Here is a 17,792-nt window from a genome sequence, read left to right as displayed (position 1 = left end):
GATTCCACGGGGGCGATCCGTGGGAGCCCTGATTCTCCAATCTGATTGGCCACCGTTTTTTCTCTCTGACGAACAGATAACGTTGAGCGGGGGAGCATCTCAGTGACCGTTGGGCCGAGTGGATCGGGCCCGGCAGAGCCTGGCGTGCGTGCGCAGGGCCGTCGAGAGGGGGGTGGGCTGCATGCGAGAGGGTCAATGACATGTGGGCCATCCCTGTCCCATGCATGCCATGCAACATCGCAGCCTAGCTATTCTGTACTCGTGAACGCTGTGACACAGCCTAGCCATTTGCATGCGGGCTTGCATGCACGCATCGACGCAGTAAAGCAGCGGCAGGGGCGCAGCGTATAGGTACGTCGCATCTAAGCTATTTTAACAAATGCATGTTTGAACCCGAGACACGAGACGGACGCGTCAGTGGTGCAGCTCCTTTTTCAGTGTCACGCGCGGATGAACGGGCCTGTTTCCCACGCGGCGTCACCGCCAATGCAAGTGCACGAAACGATGCATCTCGCCTATGCCGCCCGTGCCTCTTTGGATGCTCTGCCCGCCGTTTTTGAATTAATGCCGCCAATTACTTATGCCAGTACGAACGGAGAAGAGAAAACGATCGAGAAGGCACCGTGTACACATTGATCACGGCTGCAACGCGGCTATAAAAGGGCACCATTTCCTCATCCCTCTCACACTCATCTCTCAAGCCTCCTCCGCTTCTTCTTTTCGAGCCAAATCCACCACTCGAGCCACCATGCAGTTCAACGGCCCTACCTACCGTCGCCCTCGCACCGTGCCGGAGAGGGAGTACCCGGCCGGAGTCATCGTCGAGAATAGCCTGAGGGTGCGGGCCATCTCAAGGTGGAGGGGCCCTAGAGAGCTGGCTCGCTTCTTCCTCCAAGCCGGCTACTGCCACCTCCCTCCGGGCACTCCGCCCATGTTCCACCTCCACGAGCAGTACGATGGCAACGCCAACGGCTTCGTCATCGGCCTCTACGTCACCTTCACCAACCCCTACAATGCTCACCACCTCCTCGGCGAGGTGTTCTGGTGTGGATGCGAGTTTATCGCGTTCACGACCTACAACATCTTCACCAACTTCCACCACATCTTCCCTCACCCCAACGGCATGCACACCCTCCCCTACCAGATGCCGGAGAATGACGAGTGAGGGGCGCCGGCTAAGGAGGAGGGGCCAAGGAGTTGTTCGAGTGCGAGTCTTTCTATCTATCTAGCTTGTGTTTGTGTTGGTTCGGGCGTGTGTGCCCGTGTCTTCTATCTATCTAGTTTTAATTATTTTCCTTTCATGTTTTATGAACTATATGTTGTAAGGGGATGCCCCTCTATATGTTCTATCTAACTATGCTACTAGGGTACCCGATGCCCCTCTATCGTGTTATCTATTAATGTTTTTTCGGGCCTAAAGTTTCTCCATTGCATTTTATTTATGTGGCCATGTGAACTAAAAAATGCACTAAAACATGATCCAATCATATAAGTTGTTGTTAGCACGTGTCTAGTTAATTATCTTCCTTTTATGTTTTATGCACTATATGTTGTAAGGGGATGCCCCTCTATGTTGTAAGGAGATGCTACTAGGGGCACACTAGATGTCTTCTTTTTTTGAGAGGGGCACAACCTTTTTGTTTGAAACACACGAGTAAAACTTTGAAAACACCATAGCACAAATCAAAAAAATTTAAAAATGATGCTTGGTTGAAATAAACTAGAACCAAACAATTGCAACTTTTTTGGTTCACAAAGACTGCAAGTTAGACTGCTAACTAGAACCAACCTTTTATTTTAGCCGAAACAACATGGGACCCTGCCATCGGACACGATAGCTTATGCATAAAAATAGCTCAAATAATTATCAGATGAGTTATCTCAAAAAAGGGGACTGCAGGAAACTTAAAATTTGTGAAATAACCTAAAGCCGAAAAGATATATCGATGTCAATGACCGTGTGCACTTTTTTTTTGCACTAGCTACACTTCTTTTATCAATGGGCCTGGATATGTTCTATTTGGCCCTGCCTAACTTCTATATGGGCCTGGCCTTTTCGGGCAACTGTGGACGAACCTTTTTTTTCCTTTTCTCCCTCTACCACTGAAACTGAAACTGATGACGAACTGAAGAACTGAAAAAACGGGGCCGAAACAGAGTGGAGAAGACATGCCGAATTCGTACAGCGCAACACTTTTATTCAAATATCCATATCATTACGATTATAAATGATGCCCAATCTATTCACTTACGACTAATTATCATCACATAAACAAATGCGAGAGCAATTACACAAACATAAAAAAGTCCGGCCATCAGCCCCATCAAATTGCCCTGCTTCTGCAATTCGATGAGTTTTTTCATCTGCTTGTTCAGCTTCTTCAGCTCTGCCGTCACTCCTGCATCCCCCACAGTAGCACCAATGGAATGGGCGCCCCCAATGGAATTGCCAGATCCAGGGGCCCCAGATCCAGACGCGCCCGATCCAAACTTGCCCAACTTCTCCGCCTCCAACGGTAAATCAAGCTCCCTTGATGCACCCTCCAGTTGAATCCGCTCTATGTACTCATCTAGCCACTCAAAATGGGTGCATTGCTTCAATTTGAAATCGGAAAGATGAACCCTAAATCCCAAATCCGATGAAAAATGGGCAAATATGAAATTGGGAGACAAAAACCAAAATTGGCATATTGAGAAATAAAATCTCACCTTTCCCTGCTCTGGTTTGCTCTCGCATTTCACGAATTCCCGCCCAAGGTTGCCATTCTTGTCGGTCGTTGTGACTAGCCGCTTCAGGGGTGCGATACGTGGGCATGCAGGGCACCTTGTCATGGGCACTGCGCCATAGCGCGGCCATGAGCGGCGGGAGGCTGAAGCGGAGCTCGACATTGCTAGGTCGCGGCCCGGAACGGCGTTGCTGCGCATCGTCGCCGGAGAAGAAGAACAACAACGGTCGGGGAGGGGGGGGGGAGGATGGGCTCGGGTGCTGCACGGCTCGGGGCACGGCTCGGTGTCCTCTTGTACCAATGCTGACCTGGATAAGTTAGTGGGTCCCATGCTGTGAGTCCCGCTCACCTGACCAATGCTGAGTTGGATAAGTTAGTGGGTCCCACGCTGTGGGTCCCGCTCACTTGATTCGAGTTTTAAACATGTGTCTTTGGATTAGGCAGCAGTGTTGCATGGGAGCTATTTTTTACAACGCAGATGTCGCATGAGAGCTATTTACAACCAACGACGTCGCATGAGAGACAATTCACACCAACGACGTCGCATGGGAGCTATTCGCCCAATAAGAAAGTAGAGTATGCATTATGCTATGACCATTGATGGAGTGCGCTATGTCTGAATTTACTAGTGTTAATTGGATGGGTCGACTATACTAGCTAGTAGTATTTGTGTAATGTGGGCTATATACTTCGCCTGGATTGTGGCCGTCTTTGATGTATATATTGGACCTTTTCATTTCCCTGCAGTATGATTATCTGACTTCAGACATGAGTTATATATCTATGCATCCCTCGCTCATGTTGTTTGTGGTGTGGAGTGAGCCATTGTTTTTCATTGAATTGCAGCATGTATGAATGTATTTCGCCGGGGTTCAGCTGTGACCTGTGAGTTTGGTCAGGCCGGATTTTTGGATGCAAGAGTGACCTGACCTGACCTGACCACACTCTTGATCGGCTGGGCTGGGGGTGGCCACATGCAATTGAGAGCGACACGGTTGGTGACATAGATTCAGGTGTACTAGGTCTGAAACCGCTGGGATTTGTACTATTGTACTAACTAAAGCAGTGGCCCCTGCAAATGCCAGGGCACCTAGCTAACCAGAGAGCACTCGATCGACTATAGTAGTACTAGTTGGTATATTTGCATCGCGTAATGGGGTCTATAGATGTATGTAATTTAGCCTGAATTGTGGTCGTCATTGATGTAGTGTTCGACATTTCCTATGTATGATCAGACATCAGTACGTCAATTATATTCAGCTTCCGTATGATCAAGTTGGTGAAACTGCGGCAGTTTACTTATACAATCTATCTAGTATCCTATAGTGTGTTAATAATTGGATAACAGAAGAGGCACGTTGGACATCCATGGTCCAGACGGTGCACGCACAGTCTCCTTCGTGCATTTCGTTTTCACTTTTTGAAAGAAAAAAAATGTTTTCACTTGGTGATTTTTCCTTCCTGGAGACGACGGTGACCACCGTGTGATGTTGGTTGGGAAATACAGAGGGAGAGGGACACAGGTAACTGTTGAACTGAACATATGGGAGCTGGTGAGATACAAGGGCAACTAATCAATTTAGAGAGCCGTGACATGGAAGTGGAAAATAGATAGATATATATGCATGTATTTACAGTTTCTGCTTGTTTAGTTTTGCCATCTTGATATGTGGCGTCGATTCTAGTCCCCTCGCTGAATTCGCCAACTGGAATAGGAGCGAATGATTCCTGTACTTGAACATGTTTTTGTGCTCCGTTGCCTGAAATTCAGAGTTTGGATACAGCACTAGCACTTATGTTTGGAACAAGATATATCTGTGATTCACAAGTAAATGATCGCCCCGGAACCGGCAGTATGTAGCAAAATTAACAGTTGTAGTCCCCTGGCTGAATTCGCCAACTGGAATATGTTGCGTCTACTCCCCTGTCTAGCCATTCAGTGATTTGTGAGCATGAGGGGTTTATTTTTTCTTCAGATTGCATCTTAGAGAATATACCCACCTAAGGATGTTTACAATTTAATTCCTCACAGTTGTTGTAGACATGCTCCCTAAGTTTACAAGCAAAACCTTCAGCCGGATCAAACCATTCTTTGTGAAAGGAGGTAGCATGCTCCAAGATCTAAGGTGTCTTTTGGGTAATAGTTTTTCCCTGTTTCAATCAGAAAAAATATACTGTGTTTCTCCTTCTGCCACTTGCAACTCTGTGAGAAATCAAGTGTATATTAGGCTGTATTCCTATTTAAGGCCAATCTTCAATTTATTTCCTATGCCTAAATTCCTCTTGAACAATTCTAAACCATATCCAGTACCTGATGTGCTATGGATTCCCAGCTGAATTATGGTGCAAACAACTCCAATTTACCGATTAAACTTATGTTAATGACTTAGTTATGCGGAAAGATGTGGTGGCTCCCGGGAGTCCCGGCACCCTCTTATCTGGCCGCCCAGTCCAGCTGAGATTCGTGTTGGGCCTGACTAGTACGAGACCATTTGCAGCTTTGTCAGCTTATTTAATTCTTCTAATGCGGTAGCTGTAGGCACCTGTTTCCATAGTGGTTCCTGACAAAGGTTGCAGCTCACTGTAGCGTTGACAGGCCCGATGTAGGATCCTGTTCTACTAGCTGCTAGTAGATGATAAAACAACGGCACAGATAACTAAATGTACAGCACCTTTTTCCTTTCTCTCTTGTATCTCTGACAGAATACCTCTCTCCCTTCTCTCTCATAGCACCTCTCTAATTAAAAAACCCTCTCACAACGTGAAAGAGACTGCTTGTGGCAGTGGAAAAAGAAATGCTCTCTCTCTCCTCTCTTTTCTTCATCTCTTAAGACTGCTTGTCACGTGAGAACAAGCTTCACACATCACGGGAGATGACAGTGATGGGATGGGTCCATGTGCATGCATACAGTGGCCCTGCCCCATGCACGTCAGTTGGCAAACACAAGGAATCGCAGCACTGCAAATCACAATGCCATGGCAGGCCGGGGCTTCAGATCACGAGGCAAGACAACCATAGAGAACGGTCAAGATAAGAGGGTGTCCCGACCCTCGGGAGCTAAAAAGCCAATCTCAATCTGGATCTATGTGCAATAACGACCGATGACTCTGAAGGTTCGGGCCTAACCGATTTCTTAGGCAACTGCTTAACCAGGAGCAAATAGTTCAACATTTAAATTCAAGCCGTCACGATCTTGTAATTTTTTTATGGATTTCCTCGTGTTTGATTGTTATCCTCTTACACAAGGTGTTAGTACAGAAGGATCAGGTTACCAGGAATGTTTTTTGAGAGTGAGTGCGAAAAAATCGATCGTCTGGTGGGGCTATATACACGGTATGTTTAGCTTCTTTTCTTCTCTTTTCTTTTGCGGGAGATGGTATGTTTAGTTTCAGGATAACCGATGGAACTGTTTTCATTTCCTTGTTATGTACTGATTGAATAACCTGCTTACACCATGCTAAAGGTCCAAAAGCCTCGATTTAGAGGTGCCCTTTCCATCTTGTTACCTGCATGTCAGATTTGAAATGATGATTTATTGCTGAAGGACATGCTCGTATTCTCTCAGATGGATGATGATGAGTGGTGCTCAAAGCTGGGCTTACACACTTGACGTATTTACCGCAAGGACATGACAGTGGTGTATCTGATAAATAGTCAGACTATATCTCGGTTGACTGGCGCCAAGTGTCTGAACTCTGAAACAAGTAATTTTATGTCTCCGCTTGCCGCGCTTATTCTTAGGCATATCTGGCACTCTGGGCAAGTGAAGTTCCAGTATTTTCTTTCCCCTGTTACTGCTGTCTTGTACAGAGATCACTGAATGAGATTATATATAGTGCAGTACCACTACGGTGTTCATTTTCAGGAATAGAGTTGCTTCTTAGACAGAAAGAACAAGCTGACAAAGGATGATATACTTGAGGCATGTCACTCCAATGATCTGTGTGTCTGCATGCCGGCTTGTGAGAATGCATTGTACTGGCATTCTACCTGTACCTGTACTGTGTGTAGGCACGCTTGAGATAACTCAGTGTTAGAGGGGCCTTTCGTCACTCAAAAGAAACTCTTCCAAGTACAGGACCTGGCCATACAAACTTAGAACTCATACTAGATGGACGCTCTCTTATTGTAAACAGGAAAAAAACAGTAACCACGATATATATATTTTGCCACGCCTTGCAACAGCGGCCTCGGCAAACGGGGGCAGCAACACTTGAGGATTGCAAACTTGGTGGTGCTCCTCGAGTACCGAGTTTCGATTCCCAGGGTGAAAACCCAAGGTCTAGCCTTTACTGGTTATCCTCGCAATGACCTTGTTGAAAGCATTGTTTTGGTGTGAATTCAGACTTTCTCCAGGGCGAAAACTCAAGATCTTCGATCGGGTAACGACAACGCTTGTGCATTGTTTCCTTCTTGAAGGCGTTGCTTTTGGAGAACCTCTTTTATAATCCGAGTGTTGTTTTCGGTGGTGGTTAGAGTGTTGTTGCTAGTGATTGATCACCATGGCAGGGTCTTTTTTCTTTATTTCTTTTTTTTGGCTATGTGTATCCCTGATGTCTTTGGACATCTTGTTGATACAGAGGCCGGGTGTAATTGGTATCTTCGCGATATTAATATATTTCATTTGTCGAAAAAAAATATTCTGCCGCGCCGAGATGTTGGGTTTCAGGTCGTGCTCAAGAGTTACTTCTTCCCTGGCTAGATAACTGTGAGCACAACGACAACCACTATCAGCAGGAGAACGAGTACGGCGGAGCACATGCACATTCTCAAGTTCCTCTGTAGCCGCTTTGCCTTCTGGAGAGCATCCAAACCTTGCTGTATGTAGTCGGTAGCCTTTGAAATCTTGTAGAAACAAACAAAATGACAGCATCACAGTCGTTAGCTTGCTTTATGACAAAGCCGGTTAGGTCTATTTATTACTCCCTCTGTTCCAAAATATAAGTATCGCTGATTTAGTACAAAGTTAGTTGTGATAAATCAGCAGCATTTATTTTGGGCCGGAGGGAGTAGAATAAAGCTGTTTTCACAAGTTGGTCGCCTTACACGTGTTACTATGTCATTTGTCATCTCTCCTTGGGCCACAACCAATACTGCCATATCCAGGAATATCTACAAGCCAAATCCCAGGAAATGTGTTCACAAATGCATGGTGTCAACTATTTAAAAAATTGCATAAGAGCTCATGCAAATGAAACGTAACCTGCTGCAACTCTAGAAGCTTCCTCTCTAGATCTCTTACAGCATCATGCCGCTCCTGTATCTCAGCAACAGTATCCAATATCTGCAACATAGAAAATCATCCTAATGAGATTCCCACAAGTGTCCAAATAATGACCAAGTTATAACTCATATATACCTGGCCTCTCCCCTGCTGTTGAACCGCATCTTTGAAAATTTGCTCGCTTCTCCCTGTCTCAATTAAATTGTCTGCAGGTTCCAACGTAATAAAGGAGGCACAATGTAAGATAAACAATAAAATAAGAAATATCAAATTTAATATCCATAGAAAAAAGTTGCAACTGTACCTGTTCATCAGGGTGATTACCAATTACAGTAAATACCCTTCTTTCAACAACTTCCCGGTACTCCTGCCGGATTGATTCTCCCAATACCTGCATCAGAGGGTAACAACACCGTATCACTCGCATAGTTGCAGGATTACATTGTATTATTCCATCTTCAGAGAGATCAGGGGCGACGACGCCCATCTCCTTCCCCTCGCCGCCTCACCACCTTCCCCCCACCCTCGCCACCGGCCGGGGCCGTTGGGGCAAAGCCCCTCGCGGTGGCCGGAGGCAGGGCCATGTTCTTCGCGCCTCAGGAGGGCCGGTGTGGGGCCGTCTTGCCATGCGGCGGAGTCGGGCGAGCGCGGGGATCGACGGCGGCATCCTCTTCAGGACGGTGACGCGGTGGGTGCGGCCCCTTGCACGTTGGTTGCGTTCCCGCGGCGGCGCGGGTCAGATCTGATCTGACCTCGGAACTGCGGCGGCGGCATGGTGGGCCTGCTCCGGTCAGATCTGATCTGGCCCGTGCGGCATGTTTCCATGCGCGGCGGCGGTGATCGGTGGTAGTCTCATGCACACGATGCTGGATGGAGGGTCCTCGAGCGGATCCGGGTGAAAACCCTACTCTTGGCACGTTGCCAAGGCCGACGATGGCGGTGTTTTTCTGCGTCGTCCCCTTCTTGAAGGCATCGTCGTGGAGAAGCTCTTGATCCCTATCCGCTACCTTCGGGGGAAACCCTAGATCAGTCGATCGGATGACTGCGACACTCATGTGTCATACCCCTCTTGAGGGCATCATTCTTGGAGGTGTGCATAAGCTCGAGGGACCAGTGGACTGCTTCTGTGGTGGAGCGGCGTTCCCTATGACACATCGACGTCGTGGAGTCTTGGCGGCGAGGCGCAGCAAAGTATCAGCGACGGATGCGTGATGATTAATGCCCATAGGGAGGAGGCGCTGTCTGGCACCGTGGGGGCATCGATGGCGGGCCTTGCAAGATCGATGGGTTGGTACCTGCACTGAAGATGGATTGATGGAAGACAGCGGTGACGACCTATATGAGGGTGCATCGGACCGGTTTGTGCTCCAGACCCGGTATGTGGCTTGGTCGAGGCCTCCGGCTTTAGATGTTAGGCTAGGTGAGAGGTCTGGTTATTGGGCTCACACTTTCTGCACCCCTTAATCAGTGGATAGGAGTAGCGACAGATATTGCCAAGATGACAGCTTCAGACATACTAATGTATTGTATTATAAGGTCTTTGTGAATAATTAATAAAGTGGTTGCATGCATCTCCCAGATGCAGAGGCCAGGGGTCATCCTTTTTTTCTAAAAAAGAATCTTCGGAGACCAGTCCCAAAGTAAGTATCGTGCCTTCAGTTCAAATTTGAACTAAAGCCACAACACTTATTTTGGGACGGAGGGACTAGTAAATAGAAATATGCACTGGCTTTAACTTTTTTTGTGTGTGTATCTGGAGATTACTATTAGGCATTGGAGGAAAATTTTATTTATTCCCAGACATAATAGGAAAATCATCACTTACATGTCAATTTGGAAATTCAAGTTAGAGGAAAATAGTACCTGAAAATCATCGATCTGTTCCTTCAAATTATTCTTCACTGCTCTGTAGAGATCAATCAGTAAGCAAAGTGACTAAGGACTACATTTGCGCAAAAAAAGAGAGGCTAATTCATGCAGGCAAGAGATTGGAAACATAAATCGACAGTGAATTTAATTTACCCAGTGGTATGTTCCCTTAATTGATCTACCGCAGAGCCCTTCCCGCATCCAGGTTTCTGCTTGTTAGATAAGTTCTGTGGCATAGCACAGGGGTAAGCAGCAAACCATTAGAAGCATGTCAATCTTTTAGTTTATGCTATGCAGATGCGGATACAGCTAGGACAGAAGAATAACAGACATCATCTTCGAGTTCATCAAGTTTTGTTTTGGCCATACGAGCAATTTTCCTCGCTTCATCGACATCTTTCTCCATTTTCTGCTTAATTGCTACAAAAATGTATTGTTGTGCGTGACTAAGTAAAGCGAAATTTTCATCTCATTTATATAAAGCTTGGAGTTATCGCCTTTCATGGCGCTTGCTTTTGTAACTGATTTTGATTCCTTGTTTGCAGTCTGCAAGCAAAGGCACACGAGTTTCCATTATTACTATGAGAATCAATATGTGAGAAGAAGCATATGCAGAAGCAGAAATAAGGAAATTAGAATGGGTTGGACCTGGAGCTTAGTCAAGAGACTCGTTAAGTTAGCTATTAGGCTCTCAATTTCATCAACCTGTGTGTGTATGAAAGCAGCATCACATGTCATTAATCTGAAGTGCAAAAATGGACAAATAACATCAGAGACTACTGACTACTAGAGAGTTTCCAAAACAGCATGCACCTTCTTGAAGAAGCCTTTTAAATTATCAGAGGCGTCGATCTGATGCATTCCCATTTCAACATCCCCCTCATCTCTTGAGGAATCCCGCCGGGGAAGCTCAAAGGAATCCTGCAAAATCGGAGTGTTTAGAAGAACATGTACTGCACTGCAGCACCTGCACGAACGCTAGCTTGATTGTTATGAATTCTTTTTTTTTTTTTTTTTGAGGAATCACCGGGGGGAGAGGATCCCCACCTGAATTATATTGCTCAAAGCTCAGCCAAAGCCGAGGAGAGGGTTTTTACAGGGTTACGGCAAGCCGTGAGGAAAGGTACGTCAGCCAGGATCTGGCTGACACCTTATCTGCCGGTACATGGAACCGGTTGGTCCAGAGGTCAAAATCATTACAAATGTTGGTTATGGTAATGAGAGCTGTGTGATCTTCATTCCTGAATACAGCGGCATTCCGAGAGTCCCAAATCTTCCACAGAATTGCAGGAAGCACCTCGGGCCATGTAGAGTAGTCGAGACCTGGTGGGAGCTCAGCAAGCCATAGGTCTTGGAATCTGTCAGTCGGGGTGAGGCCGAGCTGCAGCCATAGCAGGTTTGCTTTAGGGCATCGGATGAAGAGATGAGTTGTGTCCTCAGAGGTAACCGAGCACCTTGGACACATAGCATCCGTTCCAATGTGCTTATGGAACAGGTTTGCTTTGGTGTTGAGACGCCCATGGAAGAGCAGCGAGGCGAAGAGCTTCAGTTTGGGATGCGCCTTGGAGCGCCAGATTAAGGCAGCGTGATCGTGCTCGTGATCCTCATGAGTGAGCAACTTATACGCAGCTTTGGAGGATAAGGCGGCGCCATGGATCAGATGCCTCTCGTCGGGGCTCGGAGACGGAGAAAAATCCTGCAATAACAACATCACCTCATCCAGCTCGCACGAGGCGGCCGTGGTTAGCCGGTCCGTTAGGTTCGTAAGTAGCCCATACTGCATGACATGGTAGACTAGGATGTGCTTATCTATGGAGTGAGAGTAAAGGCCTGGAAAAAGAGTAGCTAGTAGGGCATGTGCAAGCCAAGTGTCGTGACAGAAGAAATTTTTTAGGCCATTGTTTGTGAGGACAAAGGTGATAGAGGAGAGAGTCTGTAGTTGGGCTTGCACAGCCTTGGTGAGGTAGGAGGGGTTTTTGCATAACCAGGCAACCCAAGAAAACTCGTGGTGGGAGGAGGTGGAGAGGAATTTGTAGGCAAACTTCATAAGCAAGCAGTCATTTTGTAAAGATAAGTCTTTGATGCCTAGACCACCGAACTCTTTTGGTTTACATATGTTAGACCAAGCAATAAGGCATTGGGCACCCGAACAGGACTCATCGGCAGCCCAGAAAAACGCGCGTCTAATGGCATCAAGCTTTTTGATCATCTTTTTGGGCAGTTTAAACACAGACATGAAGTAGGTAGCTAGCGAGTCGAGCACAGAAGAAATGAGGACCAGACGACCGGCGCGAGAGAGGAGCTTGGCACACCAACCAGGAAGGTAACTAACGCAGTTCGTAATGATTGGCTGAAAGGCCGCGGCATTAAGCTTAACGGGGGAGAGTGGCAGACCCAGGTAAGTTTGCAGGAAGCAAGAGACAGAGCAATCCAGAGTTTGTGCGATTTCAAGGGTGATCGCATCCTCTAGGTTCATAGGGACGAACGTGGTTTTTGAAAAATTAATTCGTAGTCCCGTCCCGTAGCCTAGGCAAACTGGTCTAGGAGCGAGCATAGCAGAACGGCGGCATTCGGTGAAGCATGAGCGATAATGAGCGGGTCGTCAGCGTATTGCAGGATGGCCAGGGGGAGATCAGGGTAAATTGGGTGGCGAAGGTCGGGGCAAGAAGCGGCTGAGGTTAGTATAAGCTGCTGGAGAACATCTCCAACTATTATGAAAAGGCAGGGGGACATGGGATCGCCTTGGCGCAGGCCATTTCTGCAGTTAATCCAATCACCATGAACACCATTTAGCATGACAGCCCTTTACCGAAAAAGGGTTGCCCCCTGTTTTATATTATAAAGCAACGACCACACGATACACTAGCTGGGGCCACAGCACAAGCAAGCCCAAAAGAAACGAAAAAGGAACTGAAGAGAAAATAATGCCAACAACGGCGGATCAACGAAAACGATGAGGACCCGCAACCGCCGCGCCCACCGGAAAATTCCACCACTCTCCTAGCACTCCGGACCGCCGCATACCAAACAACACCTTCAAGAAGGATCGCGACGATGACGACGCTGTTGCCCGGACATGTCCTAGGGTTTCCCCCGGTACGCGAGGGGTGAGGTGGAAGGGGTATGTCCGACGCCCTTCAGGAAGGCACGGCGGCGCCCACGGGCGTCACCGCGTCGGTGCCGGCCCTGCCGACAAGGATTTCTCCCGACCACCCACCAACCACGACCCCAGACGATCCATCCCGCGCCACCAAACACACCGCCCACCAACTTGCGCCACCACGGTCGAGCAGTCTCCATCGCTGTCTCACCATGGCAAACGAAACGGGACCGACGGAAACAAGACGACGCAACCAGGAACCAGGAGCGGCAACATCAGCAGCCTCGCGGGAGGGGACATCCTCCACCGCCCCCGGCGGGATCCGGCCGGACGCAGCACAGGGGCAAACCGGGCCACCCCCGGCCCAGCCGAGCCCGAAACGGGCTTGCGAAGCCCCCGTCGCCGCGCTGCAGAAGGCGAGCCACCGTCGCCACCACCCCCAGCACGAGTCACGCCCCCGACCCGCCGGAGACGCCGCAAGCAGACCGGGCCAGGCCCGCCCATACCCAGATCGATCCCAAAAGGGCCCAGATCTGGGCCGGGGAGGCCCGCCGCGAGCCACCGCGCCGCCCCGCCGCCAAGCGGCCGCGCCACCGCCCGCACGCCACCCAGCACTCCGCCGCCCAGGGAGCCGCGCCGCCGCCGGATCCATTGTCGCCGAGGAGCACCCCCGTCGGCCGCCGTCCGCCCGAGCCGAGGCGCCATGCGGGGGGGAAAGGCCGGGGCCGCCGCCGCCGGCACCACGCGGGCAAGGCCCGGTGGCCCAGGCCGACGGCGGTGGAAGGGAAGGAGGGGGAGGGGAGGGCTGGGAGGGGCGACGAGAGCCCCCGGTCGCCCCGCTCGGGGAGGCGATGCGGGGGCCCTTTTCCCAGAGGTAAGTAGGTCGGAAATCCAGGAGCAGAAACGGGTGGGGCAACCCCGATGCTGCAGGATGAGAAGAAGGGCGTGCCATGACACAGAGTCGAAAGCCTTCCTAAAATCAAATTTCAGTACCATCGCAGTAGCTTTCCGCTTATGACATGTGTTTATGAGGTCTGCGGCGTACATGAAGTTTTCGGCGATGCAACGTCCTGAGATAAAACCAGTTTGATCCCCATGGACGAGCAGAGGGATGTAAGTTTTCAGTCGGTTGGTAAGAATTTTGGCTATGCCTTTGATAGGGCAGTTCTGAAGGGCGATAAGGCGAAAAGCGTCTGCAGATTGGGCGTTAGTAGACTTGGGCAGAAGGACCATAGTGGATCCGTTGAACCGTGCAGTTTCCGCGGTTTGGTTCTCTAAGTCTTGGAAGAAGGCGAGGAGGGGGGTTTTGTAGGAACTAGGACCGAAGCCATTAGGACCGGGGCTGGCGTTGGAGTTCATCTGGAGGAAAGCTCGCTTGATCTCTTCCTCAGAGAAGTTGGAATCTAGGTGTCTAAGTTGTGGAATTTGGGCTGGGTAGAAATTTGCAAGGCTGAAGCTCCAGCTAGTATCCACTGCGACGCCAAGCAGATTATGGTAAGAGGATTTAAGAATGTGGGCTTTTTCCGCATGCGAGTGAAACTCTGTTCCCTGGTCGATTAGGACAGGAATTTTGTTCTTTCGGAAACGTTGGGAAGCCGAGACATGGAAGAATTTGTTGTTTTCGTCGCCGAGGGCGGCACTTTTAAACTTGGCACTATAGCCAATTGTGCCAATTGTGCTACTACTTTCATCATCAGCTAAAACCAAACCAATAGGACAGGATCGTTGCGGAAATAAAGCATTAACTGGTCCCAAAGGAGTATTACTAAAGCTTATATGTTGCTAGCAGAAGAGATAAAGTGCTCAAAAAGAGTATTTGAGATGTCACTTTCAAAATCAGAACATGACAGCGAGTCGGCGACCACATATGTAATGCCAAAAGAACATTCTGAAGTTAATTTGAGTGTTGAAATAAGTAATATAATGTGATCACATTACGTGTTGTTTTCAACCTAACAAACAAACAGTGAATGAAATTTTGAGACTTGAGTGCTTGCTAAGCATAAAGCTAGGACAAATTAAAATCATAATAAACTCCCCGAGAGGTTCAGACAAGAGCAACCAGCCCACTGCTGATAGCACACACAAAAGGAGCAAGCATATCCTAAAAGGAGGGGCAAATAAATCCTGCTACTTGGAGCTCAAGCAGATCTGAGCAACTAATTAAGCCGATTCCTGGCGAAAGGTTCCTTGAGGAATTTGAAGCTCGTGCGCTTGGCCTCGGCGAGGCAATTGAGCAGCGTGAAGAGATGAAAGGAGGAACAGGAGGGAGGGTTCAGATGGGATGGAGAGGAAACTTACGGTTAGTAGGTTGTTCATGGCGGCGGGGCGGGAGGAAGAGACGGCGGCGCGGCGAGAGGAAGGAACATACGGACGGCGGCGCGGCGAGGGTTTAGCTGGAGGTACGCCTCGTGTGCTAGCTAGCTTTGCTTTCCTTTCCTTTCATTTTCTTTTCTTTCCTTGTACGGGCTCCACTATTCCATGCACAGCCTGCAAAGAATAGGATACGTCCTATTTCACGTTGGCTGACCACGTGCGACCCATTAAACATGTCCTTTTTTATATTCTTGAAAAATATATTTTCCTTCATGAATTTTTGAGACCATAAAATATAAAAGAAATGTGGGCATACCAATGTACCTAACTACACAAAGAAAGAACGCCCATAAGTGCCACACATGTGGGCGTTAGGGGGCTGCCCACATATTTTGTGTGGTGTATCAGAGGAACAGCCCACACACCCACGTGTGGGCAAAAAAAGTAATGCCCACACACCTCTTTTTTTTCCATCCCGATCCCTCTCACACGCGTGCGTGTGGGCGAAATAGATGACGCCGGCTCGCGTGCCGACGGTGCTGATGCCCTAGTCCCGGCTCTGATTCTTCGCCATGCTGTCCTCACTTCGCTATGCCGTGGTGAGACGGCGTGGGGGCCTCATGACCGCGTTGGCGCATGGTGGTGGTTGGTTTGGTGACTGGATCCGGAGCGCCCGAGGTGCGGGTTGGGATCGGGGGAAACCCCTGTCGGCGTGGCCGACCCCGGCGCGGTGGCGCCTGTGGGTGCCACCTGGCCTTCCAGGAGGGCGTCGGGGACTACCCTTCCTCTCGCCTCGTCGTGTACCGGGGGAAACCCTTGGCAGCAGCGTCGTCATCGTCGCGATCCTTCTTGGAGGTGTTGATAGGTGCCGGCGCTTCGGAGTCTTGGAGCCTAGTGGAAGATCCCGGTGGGCGCAGCGATCGCGAGGCTTCTTCGTTTTTGTTGATCCGCCGTTGTCGGCATTTGTTTCTTTTGCTCTTTCTCTGTCGTTTCTTTTGGGCATGACTGTGCTGCTTCCGCCCCAGCACCTACCCCTGTATGGTTCGGTTGGTTGCTTTGTATACAAAGCGGGGGGAAACCCTTTTTCGGCAAATAGATGACGCCCACACGCCCCGTACGTCAGGCCTCGTACCTCCTGGTCCCGCACGCCCGCGTGACAGTCACCGCGCGTCCCACAGTTGCCATGATCCAGACCCTCGTTCATGTTCGTTTAACTCCAGTTGCCATGTCGCTGAACTTCGGTTGCCATGTCGCTGAACTTCGGTTGCCATGTCGGACAACTACAGTTGACATGGTTGCTCAACTGCAGTTGCCATGTATGGTCTGATCTACTGCAGTTGCCATGATTTCAAAACTTTAGGAGTTGCCACCCACTAAACACTAGGCAGTTGCCATATACCTGCAGAAACACATGGCAACTGCCAGCTTTGGGTGTGGGCTAGGAGACGGGCGTGTGGGCGAAGTGATAAACGTCCACACACCAGCCCCCTCTGCGTGCGTGAAACTAGTGTGTGGGCGAATTGCTAAATGCCCACACACCAGCCCCCCGTGTGGTGAAAGAAGGACGCGTGGGCGACCGGATGAATGCCCACACACCAGCTTAGTCCTACGTGGCACACAAAAACTGCTAGAACGCGCCAAGATTCATGCAGAATTGGTTGGACGAGAATCCATGCGTGTGGGCGAGTTGCCAGACGCCCACACGTGTGGGCGTTAGACTTTTCGCAAAGAAAGGATATAAGAAAATCTGTGTTTTATTAATCTCGTATCGAGAAATAAAATTACCGAAAAAGGCTTTCGCCCTGCTTTATATATAAAGCAAAGATCCTCAACAACCCGGTACAAACACCCGCCAACACTACACACGCACACAGCCAAGGCAGGATACATAGGCGCTGAGCGCAGCAACAACAACCCTAGCACTACAAGAGTAACCGGGGTCCTCCACCATGAACACGCCTCCACCATGAACAACCCTAGCACTACAAGGCAGCGCCTTCAGGAAGAATACGACACCGGAGCGCCGCCACCACCCGACCTGAGGATCAAAGTTTCCCCTGGAGCAACACGACGGGCAATGAAAGCCGCGACGACGCCTTAAAGAAGGGAATGAACTTCGCCGCCGCCGGTCCGTCCGAAGATAGAACAGGTTTTCATCCCGGCCAACACTCACCGCCACCGAATGCCACACCCCGGTGACCACGCCGCCCACACGGCCATGGCCACCGGGCAGCACCTAGCCACGGGCTCTGCCCATGAGCACCGCGGAACCACCAGTAGGGCCGCCACCCTGACATCCAAGACCTGGACACCACCTCACTCGAGACTAACCGCTACCCCAACCAAAGATGTGGGCGGAAAGGACCCGCCTTTCGCACCCCTAGGTTGTCCCCAACGCCTCCATCGACACGTCCTGCTGCCGGGCGCGAGACGAGGTCGGTCCTGCTGCCGGGCGCGAGACGAGGTCGGTCCTCATGCCGGGCGCGAGACGAGCTCGGTCCTGCTGCCGAGCGCGAGACAGGCGATGGACCTTAGCCGGGGGAGGGCCGAACCTTC

General features: G+C 49.6%; 1 protein-coding gene across 1 annotated transcript; it reads right to left on the bottom strand.

Annotated features, from left to right (window-relative positions):
- Positions 1-7,111: 7,111 nt before the first annotated feature.
- LOC109759674 (syntaxin-132-like) lies at positions 7,112-15,239 on the bottom strand. Its single transcript, XM_020318504.2, has 12 exons — positions 15,222-15,239; positions 10,634-10,741; positions 10,469-10,525; positions 10,318-10,366; positions 10,152-10,240; positions 9,974-10,047; positions 9,815-9,857; positions 8,260-8,342; positions 8,087-8,168; positions 7,931-8,011; positions 7,774-7,839; positions 7,112-7,572 (listed from the first exon to the last, which is right to left on the bottom strand). Exons 1-12 carry the CDS (start codon positions 15,237-15,239, stop codon positions 7,426-7,428), a joined length of 897 nt encoding a protein of 298 aa, XP_020174093.1. The 3' UTR covers positions 7,112-7,425.
- Between the last annotated feature and the right edge of the window lie 2,553 nt (positions 15,240-17,792).

The sequence above is a fragment of the Aegilops tauschii genome, chromosome 5, assembly GCF_002575655.3.
Source record: "Aegilops tauschii subsp. strangulata cultivar AL8/78 chromosome 5, Aet v6.0, whole genome shotgun sequence".
Taxonomy (NCBI): Eukaryota; Viridiplantae; Streptophyta; class Magnoliopsida; order Poales; family Poaceae; genus Aegilops; species Aegilops tauschii.
The sequence above is the reverse complement of the archived record's forward strand: the minus strand, read 5'-3'. Positions and strand labels throughout refer to the sequence as shown.

Bases quoted from the DNA above. Each gene is read 5' to 3' on its own strand.
- LOC109759674 (XM_020318504.2), bottom strand. The intron at 10,526-10,633 runs GTGCATGCTGTT...ATACACACACAG, and splicing joins TAAAAGGCTTCTTCAAGAAG to GTTGATGAAATTGAGAGCCT. The intron at 8,343-9,814 runs GTACTATTTTCC...CCTCTGATGCAG, and splicing joins AACAGATCGATGATTTTCAG to GTATTGGGAGAATCAATCCG.